The 18,327-nt window shown below is 47.0% G+C and overlaps 1 protein-coding gene across 1 annotated transcript; it reads left to right on the plus strand.

Annotated features, from left to right (window-relative positions):
- Positions 1–1,420: 1,420 nt before the first annotated feature.
- On the plus strand, positions 1,421–17,776 carry LOC122374854 (RNA polymerase II-associated factor 1 homolog). Its single transcript, XM_043353867.1, has 11 exons — positions 1,421–1,728; positions 2,115–2,207; positions 3,322–3,510; positions 3,904–4,036; positions 4,393–4,536; positions 4,825–4,928; positions 5,290–5,395; positions 6,597–6,733; positions 14,450–14,667; positions 15,261–15,597; positions 17,273–17,776. Exons 1-11 carry the CDS (start codon positions 1,667–1,669, stop codon positions 17,370–17,372), a joined length of 1,623 nt encoding a protein of 540 aa, XP_043209802.1. The 5' UTR covers positions 1,421–1,666; the 3' UTR covers positions 17,373–17,776.
- The last annotated feature ends 551 nt before the right edge of the window (positions 17,777–18,327 follow it).

Raw genomic sequence — 18,327 nt, forward strand, 5'->3', positions numbered from 1 at the left:
ATGTGTGGCCACGGCGCCGAATTAGAGGGGAGGGGCGTTCAAACAGCTCCCACTCCAACAGGGCGGAGAAATCCAGAAGGCCCAGCGGGATGCGGGTTAAGAAGAGGGACATCGTTTGATTTGTCATAGGTATGCTTTTTCAGCCTCATCCTGTTTAGCCTTATTGTGGTCTTAGCAGTATCGGCGGAACATCCTCAATTAGGGGGGGGGGGGCACCGCCGACTTTTTGTCCCATTCTTCTATGCAACGCCCATAGGGCTAATGTTAAAATGCAAAAATCAAAGGGGGCACGGTGCCCCGGTGCCCTCCCCGTTCCGCCGCCTATGGGCCTTAGCTTAGTGACCCGTTACCTAATAAGTCAACTTACCTACCTAACACTTTCACCCATTTCTTCACCGCAGCTATAGGCGGCGGAACGGGGGGGGGGGGGACCGGGGCACCATGCCCCCTTTGATTTTGCCGTTTTAACATAAGCCCAATGGGCGTTGCATGGAAAGAATGGGACCAAAAGTCGGCAGTGCCCCCCCCCCCCTTAATTGAAGGTGTTCCGCCGCCACTGATTGCAGTGCAGTCATGGGCCCTGCCGTACCCGTCAGCAGCTATCTGCTCTTGAGAAGTTGACCTCTCATGGAACTGGTCACCAAGGTCAACTGAGATCAAGGCCATATCCTAACCACTGAGATCTTCATCGAAACTGCCGATGACATCGCCTATGACGAAGCAAGAAGTGGTGGCGTTTTCGTCTTGACCGTCTTGTCTTGGTGCCTAGTTGATGAATTAGGCACCAAGACAAGACTCGTCTGTAGCCCTATAAGAATGGGCTACAACAGGATGAACTTTCAAGGTCACGAAGGTCATCTGAGGTCACATCACTATATTCAAGATCGTCTATAAAAATACACATGACTTTTCGAAGTGGGGCGTTTTTGTCTCGATCGACATCAGAATTGCTTATTTAGGTATGTGACGTCTGCAATTGACTTTGCCTTGACCAAAGTCACTGTTTCCAAAAAGAAGAAATTGCATTTGGTAAATTAGTGGGTCAATTGAATTGTGCCTGCCTAACTGCCTATCCTGTTCTGCTTCAATCACATAAGTAAAAGTAGTGATTTGTTTGTTTTGTTTTGTTGGGGTAGGCCCTTTCGGTCCAATGAGACCATTTCAGAGCCGGGAGGATGATAGGATGTAGGGGGAGACATTGGTCTGGGCAGGCACCCTAGTGAGTCGCCGGGGCTGAGCCCGTCCAGAGAACAGGCACCCAGCCCCAAGGCACTCACTGCACCCGGCTACGGGGTGCGCTCCCTCGGGAGCAGCGGTGCCGCTCCAAGGGAGAAGCCCGCATAAGATATAGTTGCCTGTCCAGCCCGGAGGGGGTTGCGGCGTCAGGCGTGGAGGAGAAGGATTTCAGTATCCTGAGGATAAAGGCACGGAACGGTGATGAAAAGTAGTGGTAGTGCTGGCTAAATTTATAACACCGTGGTGCTGGCAGTGAAATAGTGTTTTCCATCTTTTTAGTGCGATAATTTGTCTGTCCTTGATTTTGTCGCGTTCATGGCGCAGTAGTTTCAAAAGGCCAGATCGAAAAATTTGTCATTTACTGTTACGGGGGCCGCTAAAGTTGAGTAAAAGTTGATAAAAGTTGAGCATTTTCAACCAACTATAAAACATGCCTCCCACAGTGCAAAGTGGGAAACCACAACCAAAACGCCCTCATACAGTGGAAAGAAGGTAAGACACGTTTGATGCTGTCAAATTTGCTTTTGATTTTTAAAGAAATCATTTTGCTGTACTTTTCAATGAATGTTGATGTGGTTTTTATGGCCGAGTTGATGCTATAACTAAATTTCCCCTAGCATCTTTTCTTCAGAATAGGCTGATAAACCACTAAGAAATACTTTATTTCATGCAGAATACATTTACTATTGTACCTAACTGTCATAGAGTCATTCCATTGATTATTTAAGTGGATAATCTTGTCATCTGAGCTGGACCCATTTAAATGTCACAAGAGCATTGATAGTCTAGATACACTGATAACCGATATTTATTTTTAGAAATAAACTGCTCATGTGAAGTATTCTTTGCACTGACGAATGCCCTGTTTTTTTTCCCAGATCTGAGCTGGTATGTGGTGTGAAATACTGCAACACCCTGCCAGACATTCCATTTGACCCAAAGTTCATCAATTATATGTTTGAAAGTAACAGGTAAGGTCCTAGGTAATTGGTTGACCTTTCAGGTCAGGTCAATGACCCAAAAGTACCTAGTGAGAATCGGGACCTGTTAGAACTTTGTATAGTGAGGTTGTTTATTGTTATGGCATTTTTGGGGTGCTGATCACAAATTTGATGTTAATTATGATCACAAACAAATGATGATGTCTTCATGCACTTAGGCGAGGTCGGGGCCCTGTTTCACCGGTGATAGCAGCACGCCGATTTTACGACTTGTCAAATTGGGTTTCCATGGAGACATCAACAGGCCCATTGCTCCAACACTACCACAAGTGTGACGTCAGCTCGCGCAATTTGATAGCAGCGTGGTAGCAGCAGCCCGTGAAACACCGCCCTGGTCACATCATTCGGGTCAGGTCGGGTCTGTTCGGGTATTCATAGTCAACTATCACTGACAGCTTCGTAACATGTTACAAAGGATTCAAAACTTCTTCGTGAATGTTCAAATGGCTGCCAAATTCGAAATCAGCTCCAAAAACTAGCCGAGAAATGTGTAACTCCCCGAAAAAGTGAACTAAGGTCATCAAAGGTCAATGGCCTGACCTGATCTTCACCGTGCACATGGCCTTGACACCCACCATAATGCATGGCAGTTGGTACCAACATCATTTTACGTTTTTGAACGTTTAAAACCACAAAGAGACTGCAAACACGCGGATAATGTGAGCAGACATATGCTGAATCGCGATTCCGGCCAAAAATGGTCTCGAGAAAAAGGCCACAGGTCAAAGGTCCTTTGGGTCAGGGTCATGTAATTTCAGGATAGATGTGAAATTGATGAGGTATTTAGAGTGTACCGAAAGTTTCGTCACGATCGGCCGCTTTTTGCGCGAGTTATTCGCGAAAAACCCAGGGAAGGGTTTTCGTTCGACTCCTCCCCCTATAAGTGCGAGGGTTAAATATGCCAGAATATAAACTTATGCATGGACCTTGCACTCACTAAAATTTGAAGACATTCGGTTTTATAATTCTCGAGATATTTCAATTTTAAATCATAGCCCAACTTTTGGACACACTGTATGTATGCCACCACCCTCCCCTTATAACAACGTGACCCTGCTCTCACCCTTACCCTGCCACCTGCCAGATATGTGGCCTACAATCCGACCTCTCTGGAACGCAACTACAAGCACGAGCTGCTGACCGAGCATGACCTGGGCGTCACCATTGACCTCATCGACCCGGACCGGTACACGGCGGAGCACGGCGGCGAGCTGGACCCAGCAGACGAGCGGCTGCTCGAGGAGGACTCGCTCGCGCCGCAGGACTTCAAACGGTACGTGCGCGGCCCGACCTGTCGCTGCTCCATCCGGTCTCCCCCAGGGAGGCGTGCCAAATGACTGTTAGGATGGGAACCCGGCGGCGTAGACCGTCACTACGCCGTCGTCTTGTAGTACGATCTCGATCGGATGTGTAAATATGTGGGGCCTACACCTGCCAGCGCTAGGGCTCACAGCATGTCGCATGATGTGACGAGAAGTGTGCCTTCCTCCCATATTTTTTACTTCGAACTTGGGTAATTCCTATGTAGCCTATTTCGGTGTATGGCAAGCTCACGACTCACGATTTGACCACATTCGAGTTTACCGTCCAACGGCTAACCACACCCAGTCTGCTCAAGTGTTAGGTGTTTTTTTTCAGTGTCTTGAGGTGTGTTGTATGTTGTCAGATCCCGTCATCATGCCAAGAACGTCTCCTGGCTCCGGAGGACCGAGTATATCTCCACTGAGATCACTCGTTTCCAGCCGACCACCATGGACAAGATCGAGTCCAAGGTCGGATTCAGCATCAAAAAGCAGATGGTAAGTGCTAGCGTCGGTGTGAATCATCATGGAGGGCGACCTGCTGGGCTAGTCGCAATAGTGTCCTAAATTCACACGAGGTGGCGCTGATAGTGCAACGCTAGCTGCCAGCTGAATGCAGTTCTTGGAAGTTGGAAGACACAATATTGTCAGAACTGACATTCAGTTTATTAGCCCAAAAATGTATTTATTACCATTGATCTGTTTTGTAATATCTGCTGTTCTAGGTTCCCGCTTGCTCTTTCGTTTATTGCAAAATGCAAAGTACATGCATTTGTATCGAGCGGCCGGTCTAACACCGCTCCATAGGTAGGGTACCCGCCCCATGTAACACTGCACCTCCCTGGCCCCAACAGGAGGACAACATGTACATGGATCGCGAGTCGCAGATCGCCGCCATCGAGAAGACGTTCGAGGACGTCAAGAAGCCGGTGCTCAAACACTACAGCAAGCCGGGCGTCACCGCCGTCGCTGAGATGCCCGTCTTCCCCGACTTTGACGTACGTTCTACTGCAGCTGGTTGATATGTGTTCACACTTGCTTTGTGCATTTTGCTTAACAGAATGGATATGATAAGGTTAATTGACCTTTATATCGCAGAGAATTGGTGTTACCCAGTTTTTTCTTCATCTGTCCTCAGAGTCGTTAGTCAGGTTTTCACTGTTTGGTTTTATTTTAATTCATAGTTACTTTGTATAACGTTAGGCACCCTACCCTACCAAGTTACTGAAAGCGAGAGCCATTTTCTCCAGCATTAGGTTACTGATCGTGTCATTTTATCGTTTCAGCTGTGGAAGTTCCCGTGCGCTCAGGTCATATTCGACTCTGACCCGGCGCCACAGAACATTCCTGCCCACGAACAGGTGGAGGTCATGTCCCAGGCCATGATCAGGTCAGTCACTGGGCTGTGTGCTGGGTGGGGGTTTATCGGGTTGTGTCTGTTCGTTCCATTCCTGTTCGTTCCCTTCCGCCTCAGTGGGCCGACTGCGCGGTCGAGTCGTAGTTCGTCAGAGAGCTGTGTAAACAGTAACTGTAGACGGACTGTGTCCTGATCGATCTCCGATCGATGCGAACCGGTGCTGCGTCACGTGTATGATCTGACCTGGGACTGTGTCACAGTGTTATGATCTGATCCGTTGCTGTACTGCTCCGTTACTGTTACCCGGTGCCGTGCCACAGCTGTGGCCCTGAGCTGGCTGTACCATCTCACAGGACTAAGCTCTGACCTGACCTGACCCGTTACCGTTTCCCAGGGGTGTGATGGACGAGTTTGAGGAGCAGTTTGTCGCCTACTTCCTCCCCAGCGAGGAAACGCTGGTCAAGAGGAAAGAGGACTCGGAGGCCGGAGTCGAGTACAGGGTCAGTTACAGGCTGGGGTGGGGCTACAGCGGCGCGGGATTGCAAAGGTTCGGTTTGCGATTTAGTGTAGCTAGACCGGGGAAGATGGGAAAGTGGCAAGAATTACAGCACTTGTAGCAGTAGCGTGCTAATAGCTCTAGGGTAATTCAGTCTGAAGTGTATGCAATGCATTTAATGATATACTCTGGAAATATTGGCGTAGGGGAGAGTGGGGCAAAGCGGCCACCCTAACGTTTCTAACGATGCCGACGCTTGATTTTTAAACTTGGAAATATTCTTTCTATACCAATGTGATCCCTATTAAATTGTCTTTTATTCCAACTGCGTTTCATTTCCAAAGGCGTTCACATGTGGGAGATATTGACAAAACTTTAAACCTATAGCATATTGGCCACTTTGCCCCATCCCTGAGGCAAAGCGGCCACTGGCGACTTCTCAAGTCCCGATATGAGAAACAGAATAGTTGCCTCATGCACGACTAGGGTATTTGATGGTGACAAGGTTTAAGGGAAGATGGATGTTTACTTTGTTATCTTTCCACCTATTGCTAAACAAAGAAAGAATTTTCTTGGAAAAACATTTAATTGCATAATTTGGTAACTCATGTAACCGAAAAGTGGCCAAGATGAATGCATGACGACACATTTGAATATAAATAATGTTTTTATCCAGATGGAAACAACTTATGGCCAATTGGGGGCTGGCCACTTTGCCCCGGCCGCTTTGCCCCGCGCATACCGTCCGAGACAAAAATATTCCAGCTCAGCTATTAGTGGGGTAAAAAGCATTGAAATTGGTAGAAGGCATGTACGATAACCACGCAATGCATGGACAAAAACGCTTATAAAAATTCCAAACGGTTATGGAATAAAATAACATTTAAAAATTGTAAACATAATTGGTAACCTGGCAAGAAATGCTTTTCCGTGTTTCACAGAACAATGGCGATGGGCCTGAAACCCCGGTCTGGCTCATTCGAACGACCCCAAAGAGAAGTATAATTGGAAATCATAAATTGGAACTGACGCCAGCTGTGGAGGGCTAAAACGATGGATGGCCGCTTTGCCCCGGGTGGCCGCTTTGCCCCACTCTCCCCTACATTGTTTTGCCGCTATTCACCATTGTAATAGGTACAGAAGTGCATAAATCAGTTGCGACACCTCAGCTTGACATCGCTCTTTTTCGCGTTGCTTAACCCCAGGACGATGTCGAATACGACTACGTCATGCACCGCGAGTACAACTGGAACGTGAAGAACAAGGCGTCCAAGGGCTACGAGGAGAATTACTTCTTTATCACGCGCGACGACAAGGTCTTCTACAACGAGCTGGAGACGCGGTAAGTTACTCAGCGGCGCTGCGGTTGGAGATGGGGTCACTCCGTGTGTGGTGAGCCATATATATATATATATATATATATATATATATATATATATATATATATATATATATATATATATATATATATATATATATATATATATATATATATATATATATATATATATATATATATATATATATATATATATATATATATATATATATATATATATATATATATATATATATATATATATATATATATATATATATATATATATATATATATATATATATATATATATATATATATATATATATATATATATATATATATATATATATATATATATATATATATATATATATATATATATATATATATATATATGTATATATGTTACGGCCCGTTTGAAAACGCGGCCCGTATTGATACTGCCCGGCCCGTATTAATACCGACCGGAGGGCCGGCCCGTATCAATGCAGGCCGCCTCGCCGGTCGGTATTGATACGGCCGATTTAGGTGGGCAGTATCAATTCTGCCCACCTTTTAGTTCAAAACTTCTCTGTTTCCTGCAATGTCAATTATTAAGCTCTGAATACATGCTCATGTATGTGGCAAACTGATAAAATTTGTAGCCACATGTAAAAGAATATTCGCCAACCATGTCTCAAACCCACAACCATCCGATTACAAGACCGAAACAGTACCCCGAGACTACCGAAGCGAACGAATGAATATGAGAGATCAGAGAATATGAAAAGATGTTGAACTATTGTTCGGGAGTAATACATATATGACAAAACTGCACCAAACTACCTAGCTAGGTAAAATCGAAAAAACGGTTTCAGAAAAAGCTAATCTAACGGTGGTAAATTTGTTTGCAATAGCCCAATACATAATCCTACATGTGCTTGCTAAATTTTGCACGCAAATTGTTACATTTGAGACTTGGACTGGGTATACGATGCAAAATAATCCAAGCATTAGTGCAAGAGGATTTTGGTGCAAGAGGCCTCTGCTCGATAAAAAAGATGTTATTAAAGATTACTAATATAGTTCAAAACGCCATTAACTCGCGCACCGACGGGGGTCCACGACAACTTCGCACCGACAGGGGATGACCGCCCCTCTAAGATCTCGAAAACGGAGCAAGCTAGCGACAAGCGGTAAACAGCATGGGATAATAATGGACAAGATCTACAATTTTTACTGAGGTCATTTTCAGGTCAGGTCAAAAATGACATAACAGGGGTGAAAAAGTCAAAATTGCGGCGCCAGAGTTATGGACAGTTTTTTTTTTCACGAATAACGATTGAAGTAATAAAGCTAGGCCAAAGTAGCACCATAGTGATTCTCTCGTGAATCCACATAGAAACATTTATGTTGACCTCGAAAGGACGAGGTCAAATATTGACCTTAGATCACGTGGCCTCAAGGTCATCATGTACATCATTCGATGTACGTACCTTGACGAGCTGAACACAATGAGACCATTCACAAAGCTGTATTTCTTTTCTGTAAGGAGTGATTAGCAAAAAATCCTTTGGTTACCTTTGATGACGTCACATGACCTTACAGTTGTCCAATAGCAATTAATACATCAAGTTAGTCAAGGCTGGTCATAGATGATGATGATGATGATTATTGATGATGATTTGGTGTTTAGGCGACGGCGGCAGCGGCAATGTGCTAGTGGCAGCTATGCGCTTACGTCGTAATTAATATCAAATTAATTATTATATTGAGTTAGGCAAAACACGTATCTTTCAATCAGTTCCGCCAGCAAAACTGGGCCAACGACCCAGCCGCTATTTCTTTATTTAAACATTCTCGTGAATGACATCATAATGAGACCTCACTCTCGGAGGCACCGATTTTAGCAATCGGTCGAACATTTGGTAATCCAGAATTGGAGGATCAAAAGCATGCGATAGCATGCTTTTGCATCCGGAAATTCCCATTGGTGGGTCGCTGAAAAAAAGTTCGGCTGAACCTGTTTGTCCTTGTGTTTGTCAGTATGTATGTGAGTTTGTCCAAGCTTTTTTGGACCTGGAGTCAAAATGGGTGGACCGATCGGGACGAAAGTGGGACCGTTTGATTCGTCTCCGGCGAGGTAAACTTTTGGTGCTGGCCTCGGTTCGCTCGGTGCTTCGTGGCACATGCTATTCCGCTTCAAAGTTTCGGTGACACGAAATTTTTTGTCAAGGCTACAGGTCAACCCGAGGTCACGGGCAAAGCCATACTGGCGGGACACATCGGTAACACCTTGAACCAGTTTCCAGGGGGGTCACCGTCTGCGAGGGGTGCAGGCTGCACGTGCTGGTGGCGGAAAGCCGTTTTGACGTGAGGTCCTCTGGCTCAAATAAATTTTGAGCTATCAACCTCAAAATCGGTTCAATTGTAGTCCCAGGCAAGGCCTCCAAAATAGTGCACATTTGGTTGAGCTAAACTGTGGTGCATGAGCTATGCACGTGCAAGCCGATTGCACCCCTTCGTACGTTGCCACGCCTGCAGGGTAAACGGCGGCTCTAACTGGTTCAAAACTTGCAGGTCATAAGAAAAATGCATTGAATCATGACATTTCGGCGAGATAATATCCGAGGGGTGCAAGCTGCGCGTGCGGGGGGCGGTTAACGGTTTTGACGATGGATCCTCTGATCACGGGAAACGTCGAGCTAGCGACACAAAAGTCGGTACACTGATAGAACTAGACACACGCTACAGGATGCCATGAAAATGACTGCACTGGGGTGCCTGGGACATGAACTATGCACGTGCATATCTTACTGTAGGTAGATATCCACACCAATCTAACGTGCTTCCAAGCATTTTTGGGATGTTTCGGTTGGTTTCAGGTTCAGTCCAAGCTCAGTCTGGGTTTCGGTGGTTTGGCCCGGTGTGTGCCGTCAGTACCGTACCTCCAATTCTGGCCCAAGGCAACGCAAGAGCGCTGCCGGCATCTAGTATATAATACTGAACGAGGCCGGTGTAAATAAATATTCAAGACCGAGGTCCTTACTGGATTTTTAAAGGGACCCTCCCACCTTCAAAAAAGTTAATGAATTGGCATGAAAGTGATGTCGCTCGGTTCAGAAAGAGCAAAAACAAATATCTACCAAATTTCATCGAAAAATATTCACCGGTTTTCAAGATATTTGACTTTTACTTTTGTTTACTTTTTGGGATCTCCGCTGTTACTAGCGACTTTATTTGAAAGTGCGGCATTTGTTGCGCGCAAAGCAGCATATACCACCGCGTGCTACAAAACGTTTTAGTCAAACATTTAAAAATCGTTAGATATCTGCGCTGACGTCACACATTCAGAGGGGTATTCCTATGCATTAGCCCCTCTGAATCAAAATGCTGCAATTTTGAAATTCAATATTTCCGATTTAAGGCATTTCTCGATGTTGTGAGTGCCGAAACCGGTAATTGTGAGCCAGGGACCCCATTTTGGCTATCTCAACTCAAATCTAATGTTAAGGTGGGAGGGTCCCTTTAAACGAGGCCGAAGGCCGAGTTCAAAAATTAGTAAGGACTAAGGTCTTGAAAATTTATCACCGGCCGAGTTTGGCATGTATTTTATTGTATGCCAACGATAAATTTACATTGTATGTTACACATTACATTGTATGTTCTAAACCGAAGCTCTGAGCCAACTTAGGAACGAGACTATCCCAAAATATTGGCTTTAGTGCACACTGGTAATGCATTTTTGGCCGTGGTCAATTTGCTTACACCAGTTATTACCACACCCCTCCGACTAATGTATTTGAATAGGCCAGGCATATAGTAACAGACTCTTCCCGCAGTCAGAAAATCGCATGCGAGAGCCTATTCATATACATGGAAGCACGTTCGCTTCAATTGCACGCATGCGATTGGTGCGGGGAGAATTATAATGTATTTGAATAGGCTCTCGCATGCGATTTCCTCAACGCGGAAAGAGTCTGTTTCAGCCTTTAGTGAGCACCAGCAACGAGGCTATATATGGCGCCCATGGTCTTAAATGAAGTCATGTGTGGCATAATAGGCCATTACGACTAGTTTCAGTGCAAAAAGAAGGCAGCTGGTTTTTCCCCATTGACTCATAATGGGGTGGTCACGAAATTGACCTGACCTTAGACCATCGATATAAAAATTCCCAAATATACAAGTTATAGCTAACGATGGCCTCATTACATCCTGTAACTTTCAAGGCGCTCCGTCATCTATTGTAGCTCTGACACGGTAGCAAGTTGCAAAAAATTGATTTGAAGTCGGGTCATTAAGTGACCTGGTGACCTGACCTTAGCATGTAGCAGGTTCAAACTTGCCACGCCGTGTGTAAAATTGATGTGGGCGTCCACTGCAGGCCTACGGTGCTAATAAATGGAATGGAGACAGACCATTTGCTTAGTTTTGAAATGGCCCGAGTTTTGATATGGCCGTGAGGTAAAAAGTGGGTTGCATTGATACTGCCCGGCCGGTATTAAAACTGCCCGGTCCGTATTGATACCGACCGGCGAGGTGGCCCGCATTGATACTGACCGGCCCGCATTGATACTGACCGGCCCGTATTGATACGGGCCGGGCAGTATCAATACGGGCCGCGTTTTCAAACGGGCCGTAACATATATATATATATATATATATATATATATATATATATATATATATATATATATATATATATATAAATATATATATATATATATATATATATATATATATATATATATATATATATATATATTTATATTAGAGGTGGCAAAATGTGGACCCGAGGACCCGGTCCAAAGAACCAGTCTAGACCCATATGGGTCCAGATTGGTTCCTGGAAATTTTCTGACGGGTCCAATCGGGTCCTACCATAAGCTATACATCTTGCACACTGCACATTATTGCAGAATATGAAGTGAATGTTTCTTTGCACACAGTAGCTCATGAGCATTCCCAGTGGGAAATATACTGTTTTACATGATGCAACTAATGATACCTACAGGTAGTTTGTATTAATTGACTTTTGGCCTTTTCGGGAACGGGTCCAATTGGTTCCGATTCCAACTAAGACCGGGTCCGACTGGTTCCAGAAATGTTCAGCCGGGTCTGGTTCGAGTCTGGTTCCCAAAATTGTCATCTTTTGCCATCTCTAATTTATATATATATATATATATATATATATATATATATATATATATATATATATATATATATATATATATATATATATATGTTGCGGGCCAAGTGCGAAGGCTAGTCCATTCGCGAATGGCCTAGTCCAAGTGCGATAACGCACTTGGACTAGGCCGTTTGCGAATAGACTAGTCCATGTGCGTTATTGCAGTTGGCCTAGGCCGTTTGCGAATGGACGGGCGTTTATGCTCCCAGTCCAAGTGCGAAGTCAGGCCAAGTGCGAAACATCCAGCAAAGTGATGTCAACTTGGCAAGTCAACTTGGCATGTGCAAAGTCCCGTGTGAAATGATGCGTGTAAACTGCAGGGCTGCGGAGTCGATGAATTTTCGGCGACTCCGACTCCGACTCCGACTCCGGCTTTCAAAAACCAGCTCCGACTCCGACTCCGACTTCGACTCCGGCTCGGGTTTCTAAAATCGACTCCGACTCCGACTCCGGTCACAACTGTCGACTCCGACCGACTCCGACTCCGACTCCGCAGCCCTGGTGCAAATATTGGTAACTCAACCGGAAAATGCTTACATGAATCGAGTGCCACAAACTCGACCAAGGTCAGGTCGGGTCATCAGCGGGGAGCCCGGAGCACGGTACTAATGGTCTCCGCACACCACGCGACTCTCCGCTGTTCGAAGGTCACGGGGATATTTGACCTCCCCAGATCCAGATCGGTGGCCGAAGCCTGGCCAGCGGCAACACGTTGCTATAATTTCCGCGTTGTGCAGGGTTCAGCGGAAAGTCGCATCCCGAATGGACCAGGTGTGTGGAGACCTTAACCCAGAGTTGCGCCAGCTCGCAGATCTGCTCCGGAGAACAAACTAAACATATAGACGCAGTGGCGTCGCCACGGATTTTCGACTAGGGGATCTGGTCGGACGGTCAGTCAAAGTAATCCCCACCAAATACTGAAAACTCCTCGGATTTAGACAATTTTATTTTGAGAATGCACCAAAATCGTTTTTAAAATATTTTATTTTATTCTTGATCGATTTTCGTGGCCAAAAGTGTGTGTGTGGGGGGGAGGGGGGGGGGGGGGCGTCGGACCGGCATATTTTCAAGAATGTGTGTGTGTGGGGGGGGGTCCGGACCCCTCCGACCCCCCCCCCCCCCCCCGCCCCCGTCGGCGATGCCCCTGCATCGACCAGCGGTCCCCCATTCATTCGGAATCGTACCCCAATCCGAGGATCCATGCTTCCGGCGGCTAAGTGCAACGCTACAAACCCGTCCGTTCGCAAACGGCCTAGGCCATTCGCGAATGGCCGACCATTCGCAAACGGACTAGTCCGTTTGCAAACGGACCGCCATTCGCAAACGGCCTAGTCCATTCGCGAATGGACTAGTCCGTTCGCAAACGGACTAGCCTTCGCACTTGGCCCGTAACATATATATATATATATATATATATATATATATATATATATATATATATATATATATATATATATATATATATATATATATATATATATACATATATATATATAAATCTGTGGGTGAGCTCATCGCTTTATCCTGTTATGAAGCCTGGTGCAGGATAGCGCGTCATCGGAAATGTCACTATTTTTGTGTTAGTTATCTCATTGTTTATCCGCCCACTCGCTCCCGAGGAAAGGCTAGCATGTGCAAAGGGATTGTATTCGTCAGGCAACACCATACTCAGTTCACACAGCCAGCCTTTGTGTGGTGACCCGCCCAGAAGATAACAAAACTCACCTTGACGAATCGGAATACCCTCCAAAAATGACGGACCAAACAAGGATCCAATTTCAGCAAGTGACAAATTATACTGAAACCACTGAACATATGACTTAGCGTACCCGTATGGGACTGCTATTGGCTATTCGGTGCTCACTTTACAATATGCACAGTCCTCATAAAACATTGTGCGACGTACATTTACAGCATCACATTATACATTATGTACAGTCCACAGCAGAAGTAATGTGGGGTTTCAGTCATGGGTATGTTCTGCTTCTGAAGCTTAGGAACGATTAGCCAGACTACAATGAAACTTTGAATGTAGCTTATATGTATCGTCACCCTTGCAGCTGCAATTTTAGCTATTGACATCTTCTTTTCGAGCACTCCGCATTAAACAATCGCCAGTCAAAGCCAACCGTTGAGATTGGTAAAACCCTACATTACTTTAGCGGTGGGCTGTACATTATGCAATTATACATGGGTGGCAGACGGGGTGGGGGTGGGATGCCTATCACGACCGCCTGTCGCGCCGTCCAGTGAGCGAAAGAGCCTCAGGTCTCGCCCCGGCCGCCGCGGTCGCGCGCCTGACGTCACGGGGTCAATCCTCGGAGTCAGAGTGTCCGATAAATGAGTGTTCGGGTACGGCATGGGCCCGTCCCGACAACTAGCATTTATACGCCATGCAGCGCTCTTGTCATAGTCATCCTGTAATATAAACGCTGGTACATTCAGCAGCTAGTATAAGCAATGAGCATGAAGAGCCCGGGGGTAAGCGGTGGCAACGGCATGTCCAGTGGCCCCCCCCCCCCCCCCACCTGCCCATCTGACCCCCTCCCTGCGTCTGTCTACCTCAGGGTGCGTCTCTCGAAGCGCCGTCAGAAGGGCACGGCTCCGAGCCGGTCCCGGCTAGTGGTCCGTCACCGACCGCTCAGTTCGGCCGAGTTCCGCGTGCAGCGCTACAGAGAGCGCCAGCTCGAGCCACCCGGCGAGGAACCGGAGGATGAGGAGGAGGATGAGGAAGAGGAGGAGGAGGGTCTGCCCGAGACGGCAGCCAACGCCGAGAGTGACGCAGGTGGGCGCCGCGGGGGCTGGGGGGGGGGGGGGGGAGTGCCGGGTCTGAGGGCTGGGTCGGAGGGGAGGGAGATTCGGGGCTAAGACAGCTTACGAGTGAAGGATGGGTCGAAATGGCGTGTGAGGTGATCCTGCGGGAAATTAGCAGTATCGTACAGCTAATCCGGGGGTCTGGGGGCGAGGGAGTGGTTTCTGACGGCGTGTGAGGGCGAGGGGCGGGTTCAAGCGGCGTATCCGGTATCAGTCTGTTAGGTAGAGTGATTAATGGTCGCGTGCTGTTTGAGTTGAGTGATGTGTTTTGCATGTGCTGAAGCTGGTGATTACTTTGATCTCAGATGTAATTTCATTTCATTCGTGTGTGTATAAGGTTTATCTTCTAACAGCAATATGTCCGTGTTATTCACTTTTTTCCCGGCTGGGATTACCGTTTGGTGTACTTTTCATGCAATTTATAACTAAAACTACGGCGCATATGTTCCACGTTCGTGATCAATGCTCTCGTGTCGCATTTCCCTTCGGAGCAGCGTGAGTCACTGTGCTCCGAGACTTGGCGGAATCTGCTGACATGTGACGCGCTGGGCTATCTTCCCACAGGAAGCGCCAAGTCTGGCCGGTCCAGATCCGGCTCCCGCTCTCCGGCGAACCGCAGCGGCAGCGGCTCACCGTCCCGGTCCAGGTCCAGGTCCAAATCCCGGTCCAAATCGCGATCCAAGTCGCGATCCAAATCCCGCTCCAAGTCCCGCTCCCAGTCACGGTCGAAGTCGCGGTCGCGATCAAAGTCGCCGTCTCCGTCCAAGTCCAGGTCGAAGTCCCGGTCCAAGTCGCGCTCGCCGTCGCGCTCCAAGTCTCGCTCACGCTCCCGGTCGGCGTCTGGCTCTCGGTCGCGCTCGTCGTCTGCCGCCAGCCGGGCCAGCTCCAACGACTCGCGGCAGTGAGTTCGGGGATCCGCGGGCCGCGCGGGAAGGGTCCCTTCAGACTGGGAGGTTACAAAACGTACTCACTAGGGGAGAGCGGGGCCAGTTGAACCACTTTTTATATATTGACATGCACAGCGAGATCTAGTTGTCATATCGAAAAATGCACAATGCCATGAAAAAATATGCTCTTTTGGCTTTATTTTGAGATATGTAAAATTATGTTTCAAACATATTTTGCTGCCAAACGCATGCTTATAAAACAGCTCTACGCCCGTTTCAAATGACCCCGATGCGAGGGTCAATTGAACCAGCCCATGGGGTCAATTGCACCTATCCTTAACAATGGGATGTTTTCCTCTTTAAGGCCACTTTCTTAAGGAGATATTTTGTCCGGTTTACTTTTCCAAATGCTACATTCATTAGGTCGTTGGAAAGCTAAAAGTGTAAAGTTCCTCATAATAGGTGACATAAAGTACATAGACTATGGTAAAATGGGCGGATGAGAAAAATGAGAAATATCTCAGGCTATAGTGGGCTTTCAAGCAAAAGGCTGGAGAAAAAGGGGTCAAAATTGAGCTCTATTAAACTACTATTTCAGTTTAAAAGCTCATTTCAAAGGTGGACTATTTCCTTTAATGTTTACAGCCCCTGAACAATAACCATTGCAAAGGTCACCGGGGTCCATTGAAACGGCCTGTGGCCCTGTTTCAACTGACCCTCAGAGAAGCGTTTCAATTGACCCCATCCGCTCCCGCTATCTCGCACGCGCCGTAAAGCACATGTCAAACGAGCTGGAGGGACGGCATCATGCTGAATGAAGGGCCAAATAAGGTGTTATTCCGGAGCCAGGAGTTCTTCTTTCAGCAAACAAAGATATATGAGATATCACAAAATATTCATAAGAACGATTTCTCCCAAACGCCCCTCAAAAACACAAAAACAAGTGTCAAATCAAAATTACCGTCCGTTTGCCGTCCAAACGCCGTTGACAAAGGAAGTGGTCGAGCGCGGATGCGCAGTGGTGTCGGCAACGCCATATGTTGCATACTGTTGAAAATAAAGCCATGTTTCATCTGACCCCGTGTTTCAACTGGCCCCGCTCTCCCCTACTTAGCTTAACTTGTCGGGATGTGTGGAATCGTGGACGGGCTGGAACTGCGCTCGTTGTGCACTGAGCTTCTCTGAGCCGCCCATGTCGCGAATCCTAAGTCTGCCCATATCCATATCCATAGTCCATACCAATTAGATGTTAACGGTCGTGCTTCTTTTTCGTCTATATTCTGCTACTGAACACTTTTCATTTCCCGCATATGCGTTTTCGATTGCTAGACCACTGAGTGTAATACCACTTAGCATTGTAGTAGCACTTGTTAGTACTTACCACAGTGGCTACCAGTAATACTTAGCAATACCACAGAGTAAACCTCTGAGCTTAGCTCAGTGACTAAGCTCTGAGCCTAATTTATTTATTTGTTGAGGATGTGTCTAAGCCTTATTTATTTGGCTGTAATTATCAGCATCATTATCAGCCTATCAAAGTTGCTTATCACTCATCAGCAGTAGGTATATTTAGATACAATGTCGATTTATTGTCATTTAGACTTACTCCTTATAAATCCATCGTATGCTGATCGCTGTGCGCGCGGACACCCTTGCCCCCTGTACTAACCGCAGACCGGTGTTGGGCAGGTCGGCGGCGTCCCGCTCCTCGTCTGGCTCTGCCAGCTCCAGCTCTTCCGAAAACGAACAGAAGAAACGCGACGAGGAGGAGATCTTCGGCAGCGACTAGCCGGTCTCAAGGCGGGCGGAGATATTCGGCACTCTGGTCGAAAGATGCTCGGTGGGGGTCGGAGAAGTGCGGTGAAGACCGCTCCCGCGCGACTCGCTCCTCTGCGCCGGGATGACGCGGGTGTGTGGACGCGAGTGGACGTGGTGTGGAAGCTGTGGAACGCTGTCTTTGGTGGTTGCTGGCTCTGGGAGAGCCCCAGTGTGTCGCTCTTGCAGACCGGTGTCACTCCTGCGATGCGCGCTGTCAGCCGATACCGACTCGGGACGACGCGGCTGACGCGATGGCCGGTCCGCACTCTACCGTCGCCGTGGGTACTTTTCGGGCTGGTTATCTGAGTTCATGCGACTCATGATGCGTATTCGTCACATTGTTCATATGCTGTAAAATAAACCATTGTCTCCTTGCGTCCTTTTTTCATCGCCGGCTAATTTGTGGCCCAATGCGGTGCTAGATATGTGTCCCTTCTGCGGTCCCATAGGGTGGGCCGATTATTATCGTCCGATCTAACTCTGCTGCTGGAAGGCAGAGAGGTGAAACAATGTCGATAGGAAAGAAGTGTCGCTGAAATTTCCGATGGAACGGTGCCCGACGGTCATTGCATTAGGTGAAACAGTTATGTTACCAGGCTTCAGATCGGGGCTGCGTAATCAGAGTCGGCCGAATTTCTGGCCGAAGTCCAATTCAGGGTCGGACTTACAAAATCTGAGCCGAAATTAAGCCCGAGTATTGTTCAAACTACTTATGTGTAGGCCGACTAAAAACAAACATGGTGCAAATGCGTGCTATTACTATATCTCGAGGATAGTGTCCAGTTCAGCCATTGATAGCAGCTAACCTAACTTTCGTTTCGAACGAACACTCACGAGTCACGGTATTAGCTAAACCCTCCAACCACACTGGATAATGGAGACTGTCGGCAGCGTGTAGTGTGTCGCGTGCTGACCAAGGTCGACGG

This window comes from Amphibalanus amphitrite, unplaced genomic scaffold (assembly GCF_019059575.1).
Source record: "Amphibalanus amphitrite isolate SeventyFive unplaced genomic scaffold, NRLGWU_Aamphi_draft 001727F_arrow, whole genome shotgun sequence".
NCBI lineage: Eukaryota > Metazoa > Arthropoda > Thecostraca > Balanomorpha > Balanidae > Amphibalanus > Amphibalanus amphitrite.

What these genes read in the sequence shown, in the direction of transcription:
- LOC122374854 (XM_043353867.1), top strand. Translation starts at nt 1,667, where the DNA reads ATGCCTCCCACAGTGCAAAGTGGGAAACCACAACCAAAACGCCCTCAT. An exon ending in CCTCATACAGTGGAAAGAAG is followed by an intron (nt 1,729 to 2,114) that starts GTAAGACACGTT and finishes TTTTTTTCCCAG; the next exon opens with ATCTGAGCTGGTATGTGGTG. An exon ending in CAACGCCGAGAGTGACGCAG is followed by an intron (nt 14,668 to 15,260) that starts GTGGGCGCCGCG and finishes ATCTTCCCACAG; the next exon opens with GAAGCGCCAAGTCTGGCCGG.